Source organism: Athene noctua, chromosome 1 (genome assembly GCF_965140245.1).
Source record: "Athene noctua chromosome 1, bAthNoc1.hap1.1, whole genome shotgun sequence".
NCBI classification, from domain to species: domain Eukaryota; kingdom Metazoa; phylum Chordata; class Aves; order Strigiformes; family Strigidae; genus Athene; species Athene noctua.
Genome location: NC_134037.1, coordinates 217,526,940 through 217,545,346, shown reverse-complemented (window position 1 = coordinate 217,545,346; position 18,407 = coordinate 217,526,940). Strand labels below are relative to the sequence as shown.

The window sequence follows — 18,407 nt, the reverse complement described above, 5'->3', positions numbered from 1 at the left end:
CTAGTCAAGGAATAGTAACTGTCTTCAGACTGTGGTTTAGAACAGAAACCTATTTTAGGTGCCTGAAGCTATACAAATACTTTTCAATGGGTGCTTTTTCCCTTTAAGAAATATACCTGTATAGACTTAGTTGTAAAGTAAGTCCTGTACCTCTGTGATTCACTAACAAATAACTTGTATTTGTTCTATGGGTTTTCTGATTTGGAATAAGTGGGAATTAAGAGAAAAAAAATACAAATAGCACTGTCTGTAAGTAATGCTTCAAAGAGATATTCTTGTTACTTTACCATTTTGTAGACAAACTGTAAAACGGCCTGAATTACTCCCATTAGTTTGTTTTTTTTTTTTCGTTCAACCAAATGTGGTTTACTAACAATATTGTCACTGAACTACATGCCTGATCACATCTTATCCAAGGCCTTTAGCATCTAGCTGGAAAAGAAAATACTTTTTAAATGTTTACCTTTATTTCCACAGATATTATGAAAAGCTGTCTGGGGAAAACTCAGGTAACCCCACTTTAGGTGTTTCAGACTAGGAAAAATCGATGTGCAGAACTGTTAAAAGAAACAATGATTTAGCTAATCAAACCGGAGACATACTTCGGAATGCATTCAGAAGGATAAACTAAGTGAAGAAGGGAATGAAAGTCAGCGCATAGCTAGACAAGAAATACAAGGACAGAGCAGCCAAAAAGAAATCAAATCAAGAGCCATTTGATAATGATCCAATTATGTACAGAATCCATTTAGACTGCAACCAGGCCACCATTCTCTTACAATGAATGGCATATAATCACAGATTAGTTGTCATTAGCTTGTGTTGATTGACTGCAGTGAAAAGGCAGGTTTGAGCACCAGACAAATCATGCCACACATCCACCTTAAGGCAGCATGCACAATCCGTTCCTATACCTGTTCTGTACGACAACACATAAAAAACTTCTATCTGCTGGACTGTGAGTCTGGCACCTTTCAGACGTACTAAAATATTAAAACAGAAAACTAGAAAAGCTTGTATTTAATTCAGTAAATTAGAATAGCTCATTCAGAGCACTGGATATAAAGGTTCTTAAAATATTTTATTTTGACTAAAATTCAGTGTAAAAGGGAATCAATTTCCCAAATACAATTCCTTATGGCAAGATTTAGAACCTACTGTAACAAGCATGGCAGTCAATTGTGAAATTTCAATGTGAAACTAATACTCTACAAAAATTTCAAGTGCTTATTTTTGCAATAAGATATGCATACACAGAGGGGCATATGAAAAAACCCCAACAAAACCCCCTCAAATAGCTGAAAAGCACAGAACACAAATTCTACAGCCAGAGCTCTTCTCTCTAGGCTACTATAACTTCTACTTTCCTCCATTCCTATTTTGGAAATAAAAAAAAAGGCAGAGACACAATTGATAGCAGTTCTCCCCAGCCTTCCTCTCGAAAAGACAAAAACACAGACTGAAGTACTTGAAAGTACTATCCCCTGCATGTGTTTGATAAATGATAGTGCTGCACTCACTAATGAGCTGATGGGGAGAGAAAAAAAAACGCAAACACACACACAAAAACCCCCTCCACAACTCTAATACTTAACAAATGGATTTTCTTTTGAAAACAGACCAGAAGAATGCCATTAAATCCACTAAATGGAAATAAAACCAAGTATTTCTGGTGATAGAGGTCCTTTACTGCAAAGGACTAGGCAGTTCCCCTTCCTAAGGAGGGGGGAAACTTCAGACCTCACATAACAGAATGCCTCGTTAGAGCCAATGAAGTATTTCTGTGAAGTATACTAACATTTCATGTCTGTATATTTTTAAATTATGAATATACACTGTAGTGTGAACTTAGTATCTGCTGCGTGTTACTTCTGAAATGGAAAAATGTAATCACAGAAACACAGGAATAAAAAAGATGCATTAGTGTATGCAGTACAATTTTTTAGAATAATACCTACCAAATATTCCACAACTGCTATTTTTCTAAAATACATTTCAGTACTGCATGTATTTTTGTAGGAACAAATTTTCTTCTACAGTTCCACAGTGCAGGGATACAGAATAAATTCCTTATTGTTGGAATATTAGTCCATTCACTGTTTGACTTAAATCAGTATAAAATTCAGAAGACACCCAAAAGCTTTTATGCAACAGAGTACACCTGTGTGTTAATGTAAACAAATCATCATTATGTTGAGATTTTTTTAATATTCAATAGTATTCTAGTATAAGTGATAGTGATTAGAGCTCCTTTTGTGAATATGGGGGTGGGGGTTGCCATCTGGAATGGTCTTTTTCCTTTTCTTTTTTTTTTTTTTCTTTTTTTCTTTTTTTTTTTTTTCCATTATGAAGGACCATTGCCTTAGCTTTTTTGGTTATTGCTTTTTTTTCTTTCTTTTTTTTTTTTTTTTTTTAAGACCATTCCATCTCTTTATTTTTTAACATCTTAAAGTCATAAGGACTTATATGCAAAGCAGTCATACACTTTATCATTAAAACCCATAGGTAAAATACGTACACAAATCCAACAAAAGGCTAGTACATAGTAAAGCCTAAGCATACTACTATGCAATATTATGAATACATAACTTTAGAGACTTCGGTTTAGTACTGTTATCTATTCATTTCTGAAAACATTCACAAAGATTTTAAATGCAAATTTTCATTCCGTATCTGGAATAGAACAAAAATTATCTATGTTATAACAACTTTTGGTCATTCGTGTTTGACCAGTTCGGTAAATTACAAAGAACCCAAAGAATTCTGTAACTTTCTGTAGAACTATGTAATAAAAACATTGCATATGTTCCTAGTATGATGTCTTTAGCAATCATTTACTGAAATGTAACTCAAACATCAATCTCTCAAAATGTATAACTGACCAGCTGCTTTTTAGTCTATATCCGAATTCAACTTCATCACAAAACCCCTTTTAATACAAAGATGAAGAAGTACATTAGGTAATACTAATGCAACACAGGTGCAGTTCTAGCATTGTCACTGATCAGCTGAATCATCTTCTCCATGAACGAGATTCATTATCCTCCTCCTCTTCATCATCATCTTGAAGCAGTGAGTCATCCACCAAAGATTCTTCCTGAAACTTCAAGAGAAAAATGTGATACTCTTATGTCAGAAAATGTTAAAAGATCAAAAAGCAAAATACAAATCTCTGATATTTGCAATTTAATAAAAAACATTTTTTTGTAGGTAAACATTGATGCTTTCAAAAAAGTATACTGTATGTATATGTATTATGTACATATATTAATAAAAGGCAAATGACACATTTTTCTTTTTAATTGACTTCAAAATGACCAGGACATATATATCTCAAATTTGAATAGGTCTTCTGATTCTTTAGCATATCATTCATGCCTAAGCTGCAATGTTCCCGTGAAACTTAAGATGCTATTCTGAAAACTAATGTTTTTGCACATTCTCAATAACTATGCCTGTTTTCATCCAAGAGCTTAATGTGCCTGTGTCAGACCATCAAAAAGGTTGAATTTGAGACATTTTGATTTTGACAGTTTAAACAAACTTAAAACCAATATAAAGATTTAAAAGACTGGGGCAGGGAGACAGGTATTTACAGAAATTTAAACAAAATATATTAATGTATTTTCAATTCCTTTCAGTAACAACATCGTAACTTGGTGAGACTCTGCAAAACCCTGAACATTTCAGGTTGACAGTTACAGACAGGCTTCAGAGAGGCAAAGTTAAAAAAAAGAAAGATAAACAGTGAGTCAATTATTATCTAAATATAGACACAGGGATGTATATACAAACTACGCTGTCTCAGAATTTTTTTATGATTGCACCTATCACAGCAATTTCTGTGATAGCTAAAGAAAGGACTGAAACACAAGGACGTCTTTACCTAGCAAGATCTCCCAGCTACTAGGTAACAGTTATGGTCTTCCTTGCTTATTTTTCTTCTCCCAGGAACTGTAGTTTTTTTGTTACAAAATTTCCAAATTCATGTGTGAAGGCTGATTTGTGAAGTCTCTGGAGAGGCGTGAGGCTCTAGGCTGAAGAAAGCCTAGAGCTAAGCCTTCTCTCTTTTCAGCAGGCTCTTTTACAAGAGGGAGAAACTACTATCTTTATTACTTTTGCCTACAGGTAGTGCATTTTAAAAAGCGGCTCTGTCAACATCTGACCTGTCTGTCAATGTTATGCCTGGGTACTCTAAGCCAGACTAAAACACTGAAGCTTCCCAAAGACTTCGCCTCTTCCCCTGGTGTCTAGATGTCCAGCAGACTAAAATACAACAGTGCTGTCAAAATGGAGTAGTCCTGGGCAGCACACAACACAGAACACTAAGGTGTGCAAGGCTGAGTGGCAGTAGCGATGATCAAAAAGCCTGGAACAATTTCCGTATAGGGAACAACTATAGGGACTTGGATTCTCTGGTTTGGGGAGAAAGTAACTGAGGGGAAGTATGACAGGAGTCCATATATCTTAAGTGTCTCAGAGAAAGTGGTCATCTTTTTGATCCAAGAGCAGAAAAACATCAAAATTAAATGTACAGGTGGCAGGTCTAATATAATAGTACTTTTTCTGGGTAGATGCAGTCGAACAGTAGCATTCCCTGTTGCAGGACATTATAGATGCTATTCAAAGAAACCACAGAAATTCATAACATAAACACCTATCAAGGGCTTTCAACTACAAAGACCCCACATCTCTGACTCAACAGGTCCCTGAACTGCAAACCACTGATGGTTAAAAACATATCTCCACTTACACATTTTACACTCTTCCTAGGCATCTGTTGTTGACACAGAGTCAAATCTTTTGTTAGGCATCCAGTTGTAGAACATAAGGCATCTAGGAAGATTAGGTGCTTTCATAATTAAGTGGCTACTCACCAGGGATTTTCTAAAGCATCCAAGTCCAAAACATCTATCTCATGTTTTCATAAATGGACTAGGAGCCCTGTTCATTATTAAGAATGCCACTCTGCTGAATTATCTAGCTATCTAGCTCCTTTGTTTTCTTTTTTGTTTCCTCAACCAAAGCATTTAGTTTCACACAAGTTTTAAGCCTGCTATGACTTTTTAGCATAGTGTAACTTAGTTGAACTAACATGGTAGTTTAGACATGGGAAAATAAAGGAAATCCTTTATATGTGTTTACAACAGATACCATAAAATGAAGTTAAATAAGTAGCATGATGAATTGCAGGCATGCAGAAACTCAAGACATTTTACATGTATAAAGAATGTATGACTGAAACTGTCTATACTGACTATAAGGACACATCCCATCCCCAATCTAATCCTGCATAAGGACCAAACTTTAAACAATAAAACAATGTAAAATTTCTTTTATACAATTGGTTGAACTTCAGTACATGAACAAGAAGTTCTTGAACTCATCCATCCGGGACCTGGGGATCATAACATTATACTGCACATACTAACTTAACCAAATGCTAGGAGCAATACGAAGTTCACAGAAAGAAAGAATGTCACTTAAATGCAAAATTTCCAAAGGATTATTGAACAGAAATCCCTTGTGTAAAGAAATCTGGTGAAGGTTAGGAGGACTAATTCAGTTGTACAAAATTCAAATAAAACCCAATCTCATTACAGAAAGAAGAGAGGAGAGTTACATATATTGTCTTGTTCTGAAAATGGAAAGGGTCAGAACTAAGTACATCAATCATGTTAAAAAAACCCTGTAAATACTGGGCCAGGTAAGAATCCAGCAACACTACTAACAAAAATATAGGTAAACTAGTATTTTTTTATTTCACATTTGCTACTGCAAAGATGTCAGCAAGCATACAAAAGCAATGAACACTAGGGGTTTTGATCCAAGATCAACTCCTATACATTTTCATAAGAATAATTAGCCAATGAATGACTACAGAAACAGTCCAGAGACAAATGAAACCAGTTAAATTAAAGAACAAATTCAGATCTCAAAGTGTTAGAAAAATAAATGGTTGGGAAAAAAAAATCCACAATAAACATGCCAGTAATGAAATTATTTCTTGAAATGTTACTTCCCCTTTTACTTAAATTTTGAAAATCTGGACAGATATCAATTTATGAATTACAGAAAACAGTCCCATGCAATCTTTTCCCTGAGTTTTCTTTCCATACCTGATGACTCCTTTTAAGAACAACCATCACCTAAAACAGATGTATCGCACTACCACAAATATTTCTTAGCTGACGAGTTGTCATCATGCATACAGGCCTGAGGTCTTTCCCTTCTGTCCTTTCCCTTCGCCAGGGCAGCCAGCACTTCTCACTTGTTACTATATTCATTCCCTTTACCCCACTACCTCTATTCTAGAGGTTCCCTCCTACACTCAGTGTCTTCAGGTGGGCTTAAAAATTAATTTCTCTATAGTTCACCTACCAGTGAATCTGTACTTTCCTTCCTTTACACTGCTGAAGCATTTGCATATCCCTGCATGCCCTTCCTTCATTATGCCAAATGGAGACCTCTCAATGAAGTAGTTACTCAGTGAGAACTCTCAATAAGGTAGACTCCTTGCAGCAAAAAAACCCCACTGCTGTTGATTTTCACAGACAATACATCCCTGAAGAAGTGACAAATTATCCAAGATGCTCTGAAGATTCCCCAATGTAGCCTCTCATGCACTCACAGCTCATTACTATCTGAGAATGCAGATAGTTTGCATCTGAGGTTTGCATCTACAAGGAAAGTAGTATTTATTAAGTCGGAATGCACAAATGCCTAATACGAATAGACAGTAGCGGAGGTAGTCTACTTTACCTGTCTTCAGCTGATGTGCTAAAAAGGAATTAGCATTTCTGGAGACAGAAAGCAAACAAACTGGCTTTCTTCAGGAAAAAAACAGGAAGTGAACACTACAAAATGTAAAACACCTAACTGAATTTGGTTAGTGAACTTGATTCTATGGTAGGTCTGCAAAAATGTCAGAGTAAAAAGATACAGACAAGATACTATCACCAAGTAAGTCAAAGTGTTCTACTTCAGCTATTCTACAGCAATTAAGGATAATTAACAATTATGTTAATTGACAGTAAATTAATTAGAAAAAAGATTGCTTGACTTCTTCCCCAAGTGGCATTTATTTTTCAGAATTTCCAAACATCTGTATTTTGAGTGTAATGAGTTAAACGCATCAAGAAATGCAGTGCCACTATTCCTACATTAACCAATTCAGGTTATCTGGACAAGGTTTTAGTATCTTTCACATACCATGATGAAGACCAACACTCAATAGGAGTACTTTAGATGTCTAAATGAAGTTAGTAAATGCTCTAAATTATTCCTTCACCTGTATCCTCCAAGCCAAATCTCTCTATAAAGGAAAATTAGATTCTGCAATTTGATTATCTAAGAAACTAGTGCCTAAAGTAAATGGTACAAAACCATGTTTCAGACAAAATCATCAACCTCTCTCACACAAGTTCAAACCTACTCCTTCCATTTTGTAGATATATCCTCTAGATTTTTTTGCTGTGTAAGAAATGAAACATGTCTGCAAGAAAAAGTAAAGTATCTGGCCTTTCAACAGCTTAGAGAACAAGAAATGTCTTTATAGATAAATCCACTTTCTGATATCAAAACATGAGTTAGATTAAAAAATACAAGTGTGAATCAACATTTTCTTTTGAAAAATCTACATTATTTCATCTAAAAAGAAAAAAAAAAAAGAAAAACCAAGCTTACTTCTTCTTCATCAGGTTCAGCTTCTTCTGTTTCAACAGCTGACATACTAGCAACAGGCTTGTTCCATGCCAACTTTAACTCTTGTCCTTTAAAACGAGATCCATGAATTGCAGCCTAAAACAAGTTTAAACATTTTAGTTATATATGTCTTTGTCAGGGGAAAAATTAACTTCAGTAATACTTAAATGCCAGAAATAAACCAAGAGTCTGCTTTTTCCAAAGAAAATCCAAGTTGCAATATGTTCATACTGAATTAATGTTAATAGGCTAAATCAAAGCAACTTCATGCACTGCACGTGGATTTCACATATCCTTTCAGGAAAATGATCAAAATATATTCAGAAGAAAATAATCTGGAAAACCGTAAATCATTTGGTGATGTGGATAATATATTGAACCAACACCTTCCTGTTTTTTTTCATATTATCTTGATGGGTTCTTCACCTTTCAAAGATGGACACAAAACTGTTAAAAGTACAGCTTACTGGAAGAAGGAAGACATCCAAGAAATAAAAATGATTTAATATTTAAAAAAACCAAACCCAAACAACTAAAAAAAGCCCCTTTGTGATTACAACTTAATCTACTGGAAAATGTTCCACTTCCTGTAAAGCCCTTGTAATTGAAATGTAAAAATTTTTAACTTATGGGATATTCATGCCTTTCTAAGTACCAGCTGCATTAAGTGGCTGCTTTGGAAATAGTATGTTCAAATTAAAGTAACATGAATGAGCATAAATCAGCGTTAGCAACATTCCGAAATAACCGTCATGGTCACAAAAGATTTATAGTACAATCTGAAAGCACAGCATAATGTGAAATGTAGAAACAATTACATGTTCAATGACATCTGAACATGAATTGTGTGATATTAAAGTCCCCAGGTATAAATTTTAAATCTGTACATATAAATTTATGATAAATTTAAAAGATTCTATGCTTATTAAAATGCAGCTCAGGAGCTTTTTGTCCATAGTCTCATCACAAAGTCACACACCTAGAATTTTTAAAAGTACTCATACGTGACATTTAGATCCAGAAACAACTTGTAATCTTTGGAAGAAATTACTACTACATAAAAATGCAACATTTTACAACAGGGAATCCTCCCCTTCCTGCCAGGCTAGAACATATATGGTCACAAATCCTAGGCCTATTTTCATTTAAGAAGGTAAAATACTAGATGCATTTAGTTCACAATTGGCCTCAACAGGGGTTTTTAATGATTACCTTCTGCAACTTCTCCGATTGCCAGTCTTAAAGTGTGCTTTAGTAGTAAATACAGAAATTCCAGTGGAAATATATTTAATATCTAAGAATATCTCAAGGAAAATACAGATTTTACTATATTTGATCAAACACAGTTTTCATCAAATTTTAATTTAAAAATGAGGTTGCAATTAGACACAAAGTATTTGACAACTAAAAGCTTTAAGACTAACTAGAATGTGGATGTCTCAAACATCGATCATTAATTCTGACCCAGATAAAATAATCAGACTTTCCAGAGCATATTCTGAACTTCACCCTGAACACAGCTTGAAAACTCCACCTATTCTATTTGTGAGTGATTAAGGAAAAACATACTGCTTTTTAAATGCAGTGAAATGCATCATAAAAATATAAATATATAAAAGCAGTAAACATATGAAAGTAAAAATATATAAAAGCAATATATAACGTTGACTTTAACCTTTCCACCAAACATATCTCCCTTCTCCTCCTGCACACATCTCTCTCTGTTCTCTGAAACACCTTCTTTTTCAGATGCTTCCTATCTCTACACTTCTATGTTTCCTTACATAAATACTACCATTCCCGGCTTTACGGTACAGAAACTTAGCTAAGCCTAAGATGATTTTCCATGCCAATTTTTAGGCAAAACAAGTTATAACAGTAAAACCTGTATTTTGTGTGTAGTAAGACACTGTCAAGATTCTTGTCGTGAATCATACTCCACCTGGGAGAAGTAAAGACATTATTTGAATAGTTCAATTGTTGTTCTAGGTGACCCATTTTTCTTTTCAGGGAAGCAAAGTTCCTCTCAACACCAACGTCAAAGAATATGAAGTTGCAAAACAAAGTACCCAATGTCAAGAAACACCAAAACTAGAATGCCAACCTTAATTCAAGCCACTTGTGAGCATAGTAATTATGAGAGCTTTTATTTGCAAGCAGGTATTTCTTATTCTCCACAGAACTTTTATTCACTCTTGAACTGTGTTGCTTCAATACAGTTGTCTGGTACTAGTTTTCCTCCATCAGTCATTAATTACACTTCCTTTTTTACAGAGTAATTACAATCTCTGTACTGTTAGTGCTCATCATCACTGTATCTAAGAGTTTCAAAACCAAAACCTGTACTTTCATAAAAACTTTCATGCCATTTCTGGCACATGCATCAAATAGTTTCTCAAAATATGTAATAATGATACTGTTAGTGTTCAAAACTATTGTCCCCATTGGCTTAATCTGCACTGCAAATACCAGCATTTCTGTCAGTCAGGTCACTGGTGTCTCAAGATAAAGTATACAAGAAGAGTCTTATCAGGTGTGAAAAGGTTCAAGTAAACTCCACAAGATGAACTCTGTGCAAAAGTAGAAACTGCATGAAATATAAACATAAAATGAAATATTTCCATACAACCATATTGTAAATATTAATTCATTCTTTCTGGAGTCCCTACTATTTTCAGGATACTCTTTCTCAACAGTGATGCAAGGATTTTAAAGAAAACATCATTTGCAGAACAACTATGTTTGTTATTTTGCACAGGTTCACATACTGCCTACACCATGGACTGACTAAGGCAGGAGTCCCACTGAGCCAGATGTATGAAGTCCTTATCATCCATGTGTAAGGATGCTAAATCAACATACATCAACTCTGGATTTTAGACTCTAAAAGTTACTTCTATAATTCTATAATACTGTAATTCCCTAAATTTCTAAAAAACTATGTTAAAGAAAAAAAAATAAAATCCCATCACATCAAATCACATTGACACTATCACAGGTTTTCAGGCAAAGGTAAATCCAGCTGATCACAAACAAAACATACAGGCTCACTGCAGGATGTCAATGAGACTTCACAAAGACTGTAAAGGTACCAAGTCTTCAGGTGAAAAAACCTGGCAATTAAATAAACGAAGACACCCAGCTATCAGTTCCCAAGTGTTTCTCTTAATCTTTCTCTTATATCCTGTACCTGAGTTTGCTATAAAATCCCCATTTCCTAAGTTTTTCAGCAATAGGCTGTTCTGACGATATGTTTAATCTAGATTTAAACTTTTGTGTCAGATTTCTTTTAAAAGGTTTTTAAAAAATCAGCAGTATTACATTTTTAAAATATAGAAGTATAAGGGAACTAGAAAGTAGTCGAATGTTGCAGAGTACTTTCATCAAAGATTATACTCACAGCTTCAGCTTCTGCTCTTGTTTTAAAGGTAATCACCGCATGGAGAGAGGAGTCATCTATTTGGCAATCTTCAATTTCACCATATTGCTTTTAATAAATAAAAAAAAAAAGTTTAGTGAAATAGTAGTCCACCTCTAAAAACGTTCTCCTAAATCAAATGCCCTCAAAAATACTTCAATTAAAACAGCATACTTTTCACAGCCGTAATACCTATCAGAGTACTTGTCTTTACAAGGAATATAGTTACTTTTACTTGCATTTCTAAATCACAAAATTCAATCAGAAAGAGTGGTCTTGAGATGATTCCATTAGTCTATTACAAAACTCTTCCACAAAAAGATTTATTAGATGCAGGGACTGTAGAAAAAGTTTCAAAACTTAACTTGATTTCAGCATTTTAAGAACCTGACCCATCTATTCCTGTAATGGTCTCTACGGTATTGCTACCTTTAATGCTGTCATCACTGTAAGCTGCAATGTCCAACATATCTGTACAGGTGGAGTGCACTGCTAATGTGCAGTTATGATACCATATGACAGAAACAGAGATACAGCTCAGTGCATTTCCATGGAATTTGGACCAAGTTTAAACCAGCAAATGCTGTTTTAATGAAATATGCAAAATGAAATAATTAACATTTTTCTTACTGTTATACTGCTAATACTGTGAATAAAGTTGTATTTGTTGATGTTACCAAGGTTTTTTTGGTTAATATATTTGCTTGTTAAAGACAGTAAGTATAATATTCCCTGCAGTAAAACCAGAGTATAAGAAAATGCTAAGTCCTGAGCAAATTTATGACTATAAACTGAGACCACACAGCAATGCTTTGACTTTGGTAGATTGTCTTCATTTTTATATTCTTTGCAGTAAAGAAGTACATAATAAAATGAAAAATATGAAAGGTGACCAGCAAAATTTACTTTAGCAGTATTCATAAGGCAGACTAAATCACAATATAATGCTGTGGAGTAAAAGTAAGTTTTTTCTTATAGTCATCATTGAAACTGTACTCAGAAATGTCCTATGGTTGAAGTGGATTGCATCACTTCATCTTAAAGTTACATGTTCTTATTTTGACACCAAAAATTTGTAAAGTAATTGCTCAAATGTTCAGTCCATCATACATCTCTACAGAAAGTACTTCCACTCTCCTTAAACACACACACATACATATAGATATGTATAAACGTTTGGTCTGTCATTCCTGTCTATAGAAAATAACATTGTTCCTCTTATGGGTATGATAGTTCCTTTTTTGTTCCCCTACAGAGCTAATGAAGTACCATATTTAAGGGGAACAAAATATGTATACACATTTATGTATTATAATATATATTGTGTGCCCAGGCGGCCAAGAAGGCCAATGGCATCCTGGCTTGTGTCAGACCCCTGTCCTCGGCACTGGTGAGGCCGCACCTTGATTCCTGTGTTCAGTTTTGGGCCCCTCACTACAAAAAGGACATTGAATGACTCGAGCATGTCCAGAGAAGGGCAACGAAGCTGGTGCAGGGTCTGGAGCACAGGTCGTACGAGGAGCGGCTGAGGGAACTGGGGGTGTTTAGTCTGGAGAAGAGGAGGCTGAGGGGAGACCTCATCGCCCTCTACAGCTGCCTGAAAGGAGGTTGCAGAGAGCTGGGGATGAGCCTCTTTAACCAAGTAATAAGCGATAGGACAAGAGGTAATGGCCTCAAGTTGCACCAGGGAATGTTTAGACTAGATATTAGGAAGCATTTCTTTACAGAACAGATTGTTAGGTGTTGGAATGGGCTGCCCAGGGAGGTGGTGGAGTCCCCATCCCTGGAGGTGTTTAAGAGTCGGGTTGACATAGCGCTGAGGGATATGGTGTAGTTGGGAACTGTCAGTGTTAGGTTAAGGGTTGGACTGGATGATCTTCAAGGTCTTTTTCAACCTAGATGATTCTGTGATATATAGTGTTCCTGAAAACACTAAAAAACCCCAGCATAATAGTGGCAGATTTTTTTTGTTGTGGCTTTTTGCGTATTTGCTTTCTTTTTGTTGTTGTTTGGGGTTTTAGAGGGGTTTTTTTGGTTTGGTTTTGTTTGGTTGTTTTTTTGGTTTTTTTTTTTTAATTTTAAAAAGGAGAGACAGGTGCTTGGCTCATTCTTTTGTAAAGCTGCTTGCATAGCCACCAGACAGAAAATATAAGTACACTGACTGGAGTAGAATTTACTGGACTTACTGGCTGTTAAGACTTCTACCTTCAAAGAGGACTACTGCTATTAAATATTGGAAAAAAAAACCCCTCAACAAAACCACAAACCAAAGGGGACATACATAGACACAAAGACTCTCACAATTTATGCCACTAGATATTCTTAGCATTCATTCCACAGAATAAACAATTTTCCTTCTATTATAAACTTTTTTAATGTTGATTTTTCACTATATTATATTTGCAAATAAAAATTTGCTAAAGATTATGTATGTCAGTTTTTAATTTTTTTAGACTAAAACCAGAAAAAAAAAAAGTAGAAAAAGCTCTGACTTCTTAAGTTTATAGATATGAACAGAGAGAAACCTTTGGCTGCCCTGCCAAGATATGCACATAATTGCACAATTCTCATCTTGATTCTTAAATTTATAAATTTAGGCAAAAGCTCTTAGTTTTCAGTGAAAATTTTCCTTAAGCACTTGTTAAGATATTTCAATAACGATAAACAGACTTCAGGTATTGAAAGTTTGGCACAGAATCAGTCTGACCATCCCCTCAGTTATTTTATCTTTCTATACCTAAAAAATCTGTAACAATTTGATATATAACCTGAACAAATAAATACTGTAATTCATTATTTTATATTCCCAAGTTATTTTCTTTTTAAGAAAAAAAAACGCAAGCCCTGCAAATACTATGTGGTTACTGTTATAACTAGTTGAACTGGTGGTGTAATTTCTCTTTGTTTCACCTTTTTCTGATGCATCCCCTTTTTCCATGAACATATGTATAACATTAAAGATTCACTGCTAAATAATATTTCCAGATTAATTGAATCAAGAGAAAACAAGGCAAGAATGTCGTTCAAAGAACGGAAAAAATAAAATTGCCACATACCGCAAAATGAGGAAGTAGATCTTCTCTATCGCTTTCTGTAAATGCAGAGATTTCTAATGCCCTAGGTCGATGATCCACAACTGCATGCACAGGAACTCCTCTGCCTCTACCCCGGCCTCGTATTCCTCTACCTCTGCTACGTGATGCACCCCGACCTCTTGCATGAACCCCTCTACCACGAACTGAAGAAAGAATCCCTCGTTTGGCAGCCTAAGATGTTTATACATAACATATTGATGTATTAAAATGCATAATCTAAATATTTAGACAAAATTAACATGTTTCCTAAAAACACATCCCCAAACAAACCTCAGAGCGAGCAGCTTACAAGTCTCAGAATAACAAAAGGTGAACATGTTAATAACATTTAAAAGCTAATACTGTTAATTACTAACAAATCAAAAATAGGACGGAAATAGGAAAAGAAAACCAGGTATTAAAAACAGGTATCAAAAGAGCTCTTATCTGTGAGGTTAACTCCTCATAGTACTGAAGTTCCTTTCTCCTAAGTTTGAAATTTCATTAATAAATTTGCTTGATGTTGCAACTAACTACTTAATTTGTCTCCTTCTCCTTGTCTCAATTTGTCTCTGAAAGTCCAGCCAAGGCTGACCAGAATTAATGCAGCATAATAGCTTTTGTCCACAGAACTGTAAGGTATGAACAGAGGCTCTAATGAGCACCTCCAAGAATAAAGTATTTGCTAAAAATCTACATGCTCACTAATTTCCATTCCCAGAATACCTGCATATGCCTTCTAAAGAACTGGCATGCATTCTCCAAGAAAAGTCAAAAGGCCAATGACAGCATCTCTAACAGGCATTTAAAAAATAATCTGCAAAAGTTATCGTAAATTTCAAAATAGCACTTTCAAGGATATAATTCCAATATTTTAACAAGAAAAAAAAATTTCAAACCCAAACAGATCTGATGTGGGAATCAAATGTTAAATGAAATCACCATAACAATGTTTTTAACATATCCTACAGTATTTACAACTTAAGCACTGATAGGCACTATTTTAATGCACAGCAGTGATATCATCCATGACAGGACCAATCTGTTATGGCTTTATTCATGAAATTATTCAGATAATTTTATAGTGGTACATAGTTTACTTTTTATATTTTCTAAAGAGAGTCCTGTGGATTTTGCTTTTCATGGTGCTTTTTATTTTTAAACATTTTTAAATGGTTAAATGAATAATCCAGAAAATTAAAGATTATTCTGACTCAACTATCAAGTTGTACACTGTTTGGATTTTCTCAAAGTAAAATTGGGGCCACCTGGAACAGAACAGCAGCTTATGGGCCACAGAAGAACACATGAATGTTGTGGGAGTTCAACTAACAAAGACAATGTGTGAATAAAAGTTTTTCTGAAGAATCTCTAAGAACACTGAACAATCAAACCAACATCAAGGTGAAAAAAACCTATAACCCTCTTGTAAATTATACAAGGGATACATTTCATGGTGTTCCTTGAAACATACTGGTGTGTTTTATTAATAACCCTGTTTTTCTCGATCTACTTTGATCAGTACTTGCTAAAAGCTTCAGAATATTAATTTTACTAGCAAAACTTATTTTCCTGAAAGAGCTACAATTTTTTTTCCAACTCAAAATACAAACTCCATAAGAGATGGAGTAGGATTAGCACGCTCAACTACAGTGTAACTTGATCTCGAACAAGCATCTACTTCTCTGCTGCTATTTTACATAACATTCAATTCACATTTTCTAAAATGTGCAATAAGCTTTCAGTATGAAATATTATTCACCATCAGAATATATATTGTTAACATCAGCTTTTATGTCATGTCTATTCAATTGGCTTGGCTTATTAACAAACCTGCTTTCACAATTACCAAAGCTGCATAACCACTTGGTTTTAAAGAAGGACTTTAATGCAATTTAGCCATACGTATGTGCACTGTATTCATATGCAGTTATACTTAAGACATGACCAAACTTCATTAAGATAAGAGGGATTTAAGTGACACAGCAGCCTGCTTAACAGTAAAAATAGGTAAGATTATCATGCAATTAAGTATTACACAGTCATACAGGCAAGACAGTGCAATATAACACAGAGTAACACCCAGAACATTCAAAATTTCTCAAAATAAGACACAGATATGAAGATTTTTGCACAGCCTTCTGAATTTTTTATAAGCACATACTTAAAGAAAAAGTGTGTTTCTATACATTGAACACTTCCTCAAACAGTGTTTGCTTTCGCTAAGTCCTCCTCTTGAAATCAATGCTGTAGTTAAACCAAAAAGGCTGAAGTGGTACATCTCATTAAGAGGATACCAATGCTTGTGAATAAAAGGTCAAGCATTGTTTTTTAACTTTTCTGTATCAAACACAACACTATAAAACAATATAAAAGGCAACAATATAAAAACTCTCCATGTTCTCGAGAAAGTATTACTACCACAAATCTATAAGATACATCTTCTAAACAGTTACAGAATATTTAAATAGATGAGCAATCAAAATTGAAGACAAACTATTTCTCTACCTTAGTGGAATTCAGAAACTGATTTTTAAAAATATTATTATTGTTAAATGCCTCAATCTATTGCCCTCTGGAAAAAAACAGTTTATTATACAATGCACAAGCTAATAAACATTTATGCAAATATTTGCTTAAAAGTTAGTTGCTACAAAAGTAGAGACAAACATACTTCCAGCTGTAGCTCTGTATATTTTCGTCTTAATTCAGTAACTTCCTCCCCAGCTTGCATCTTCTTGTATAAATCCAGTTCAGTATCTAGTAACTCTTTCTGCATCTAAGAAATTGTTAAGGTAAATTATTAGTTCCACAGTTCACATTCTCTACCAAGGAAACGATTTTGCGATAAAACCCAAGGATCTATTGCTGCACTACTATCAGCAAACTATTTCAGAAATAAACAGCCATTTAAAGATTGGTCATCACTAGCCTCCAGGTAAGGTATAAGTCTGCCACCGTATCTCTATCTGGAAAACAGATTCCTAGAAACTCTAAGGAAAGGGAATTTGAAAACTAAAAGCTGTAGTGGAATTTTAAACTTAACCAAGTTGTAGCTTTTAATTCAGATCACATGGGTAACTTTGGAGGTATACTGCTTACTCCACTACGTTTCTACCTTCAAAAAGCAAATCAAGGACAAGTTTAGGAGTCTTCTTGGCAAGATAAAACTTCAATGTGTAGTAGTATGTTTCTGAGCTTGGTGATGAATACTTTTAAGACTACCACAAAAAGCCAAAGCACATGGAATTTTTTCTAAACTAGAGATACACAAAATAGAAAATGAAAAATTATATGGTGGTGATGATGAGATAAAGAGAGATTCTACAAAAAAAAATGCAGTACAATTATGAATGAACACGAAACCTATAATCAGTATTGAGAAAAAGCATCTTAAATTTATCCCAATTTCATAATGTAAAAAAGCCCAAATGGTATTTCTGGTCAGACCACAGTAGAAAAAACAAGATCTCTGATTAACAAAATGTTGGTCTCTGATGCACCCAAAGTTGTCTTCCAGCAAACAGTACCTTAATAAAATGATTAGAAAGTTTAAAAATATATATGAAACTGAAAGTTGTCTCTGAACCCAAATTTAGACATGCTCATTGCAACCACTGAGGTACAGATGCTGGTACAGGTGCAGGAAAGGGCTTTATACAACCATTAAAATTTTATGTGAAGTTCTGTTCCAAATGGAAAGCTGGCTTTTTTTTTTTTTTTCCCTTAAAATGGAAAAAGTAGCAGCCAAATGTTCCAGTGACATCACAAATGAAGGATAAAATTATAGATGATTGTGAAAGTTTTACATTTACACCCGTTGATTCAAAACCACAGCATGTAACATATTCAAAGGCTGGTTGTCAAGAGATGAAGGTTTCTCAGTTGTGACAGCTGGAAACCAAGTATCACCACTGAATGTTAAAGAAGGGAGTTTTTTGTTTCTTTGTTTTTCCTGGAAGCTTTAAAAGAAAAAAAGCTGGATTATTCAACTGGCAACTTCAACCTGAACCCCTTTCAGCCCCATTTTCTGATTATCTACAGCAACCACAGGAAAAATCTATTATCTCCTGTATAATGGTTTTCAAAGTTTACAAAATTGAAACAGTGTTTCTCTCAAATCCCACTGTGTTGCAGCACATCAATAACATGGCAAAACAACCATTTCTGGAGTTTAATAATGACCAGCAGTTAGAACTCACAAAGCAGAC

The 18,407-nt window shown here is 34.5% G+C and overlaps 1 protein-coding gene across 4 annotated transcripts in view; it reads right to left on the bottom strand.

The window, feature by feature from the left end:
• Positions 1 to 1,958: 1,958 nt before the first annotated feature.
• The window catches only part of RBM26 (RNA binding motif protein 26), a 58,700-nt gene continuing 42,251 nt past the window's right edge, over positions 1,959 to 18,407 (bottom strand). For 2 of the 4 annotated variants that reach the window (XM_074911690.1, XM_074911682.1), the window contains 5 exons: positions 16,871 to 16,975; positions 14,179 to 14,388; positions 11,105 to 11,191; positions 7,687 to 7,800; positions 1,959 to 3,103 (listed from right to left, as the gene is read on the bottom strand). In XM_074911690.1, coding sequence (XP_074767791.1) covers positions 3,014 to 3,103; positions 7,687 to 7,800; positions 11,105 to 11,191; positions 14,179 to 14,388; positions 16,871 to 16,975 — 606 coding nt within the window. In that variant the 3' untranslated portion in view covers positions 1,959 to 3,013. The remainder of the gene's footprint in view (positions 3,104 to 7,686; positions 7,801 to 11,104; positions 11,192 to 14,178; positions 14,389 to 16,870; positions 16,976 to 18,407) is intronic. The other 2 variants (XM_074911699.1, XM_074911673.1) reach the window with 1 other exon arrangement.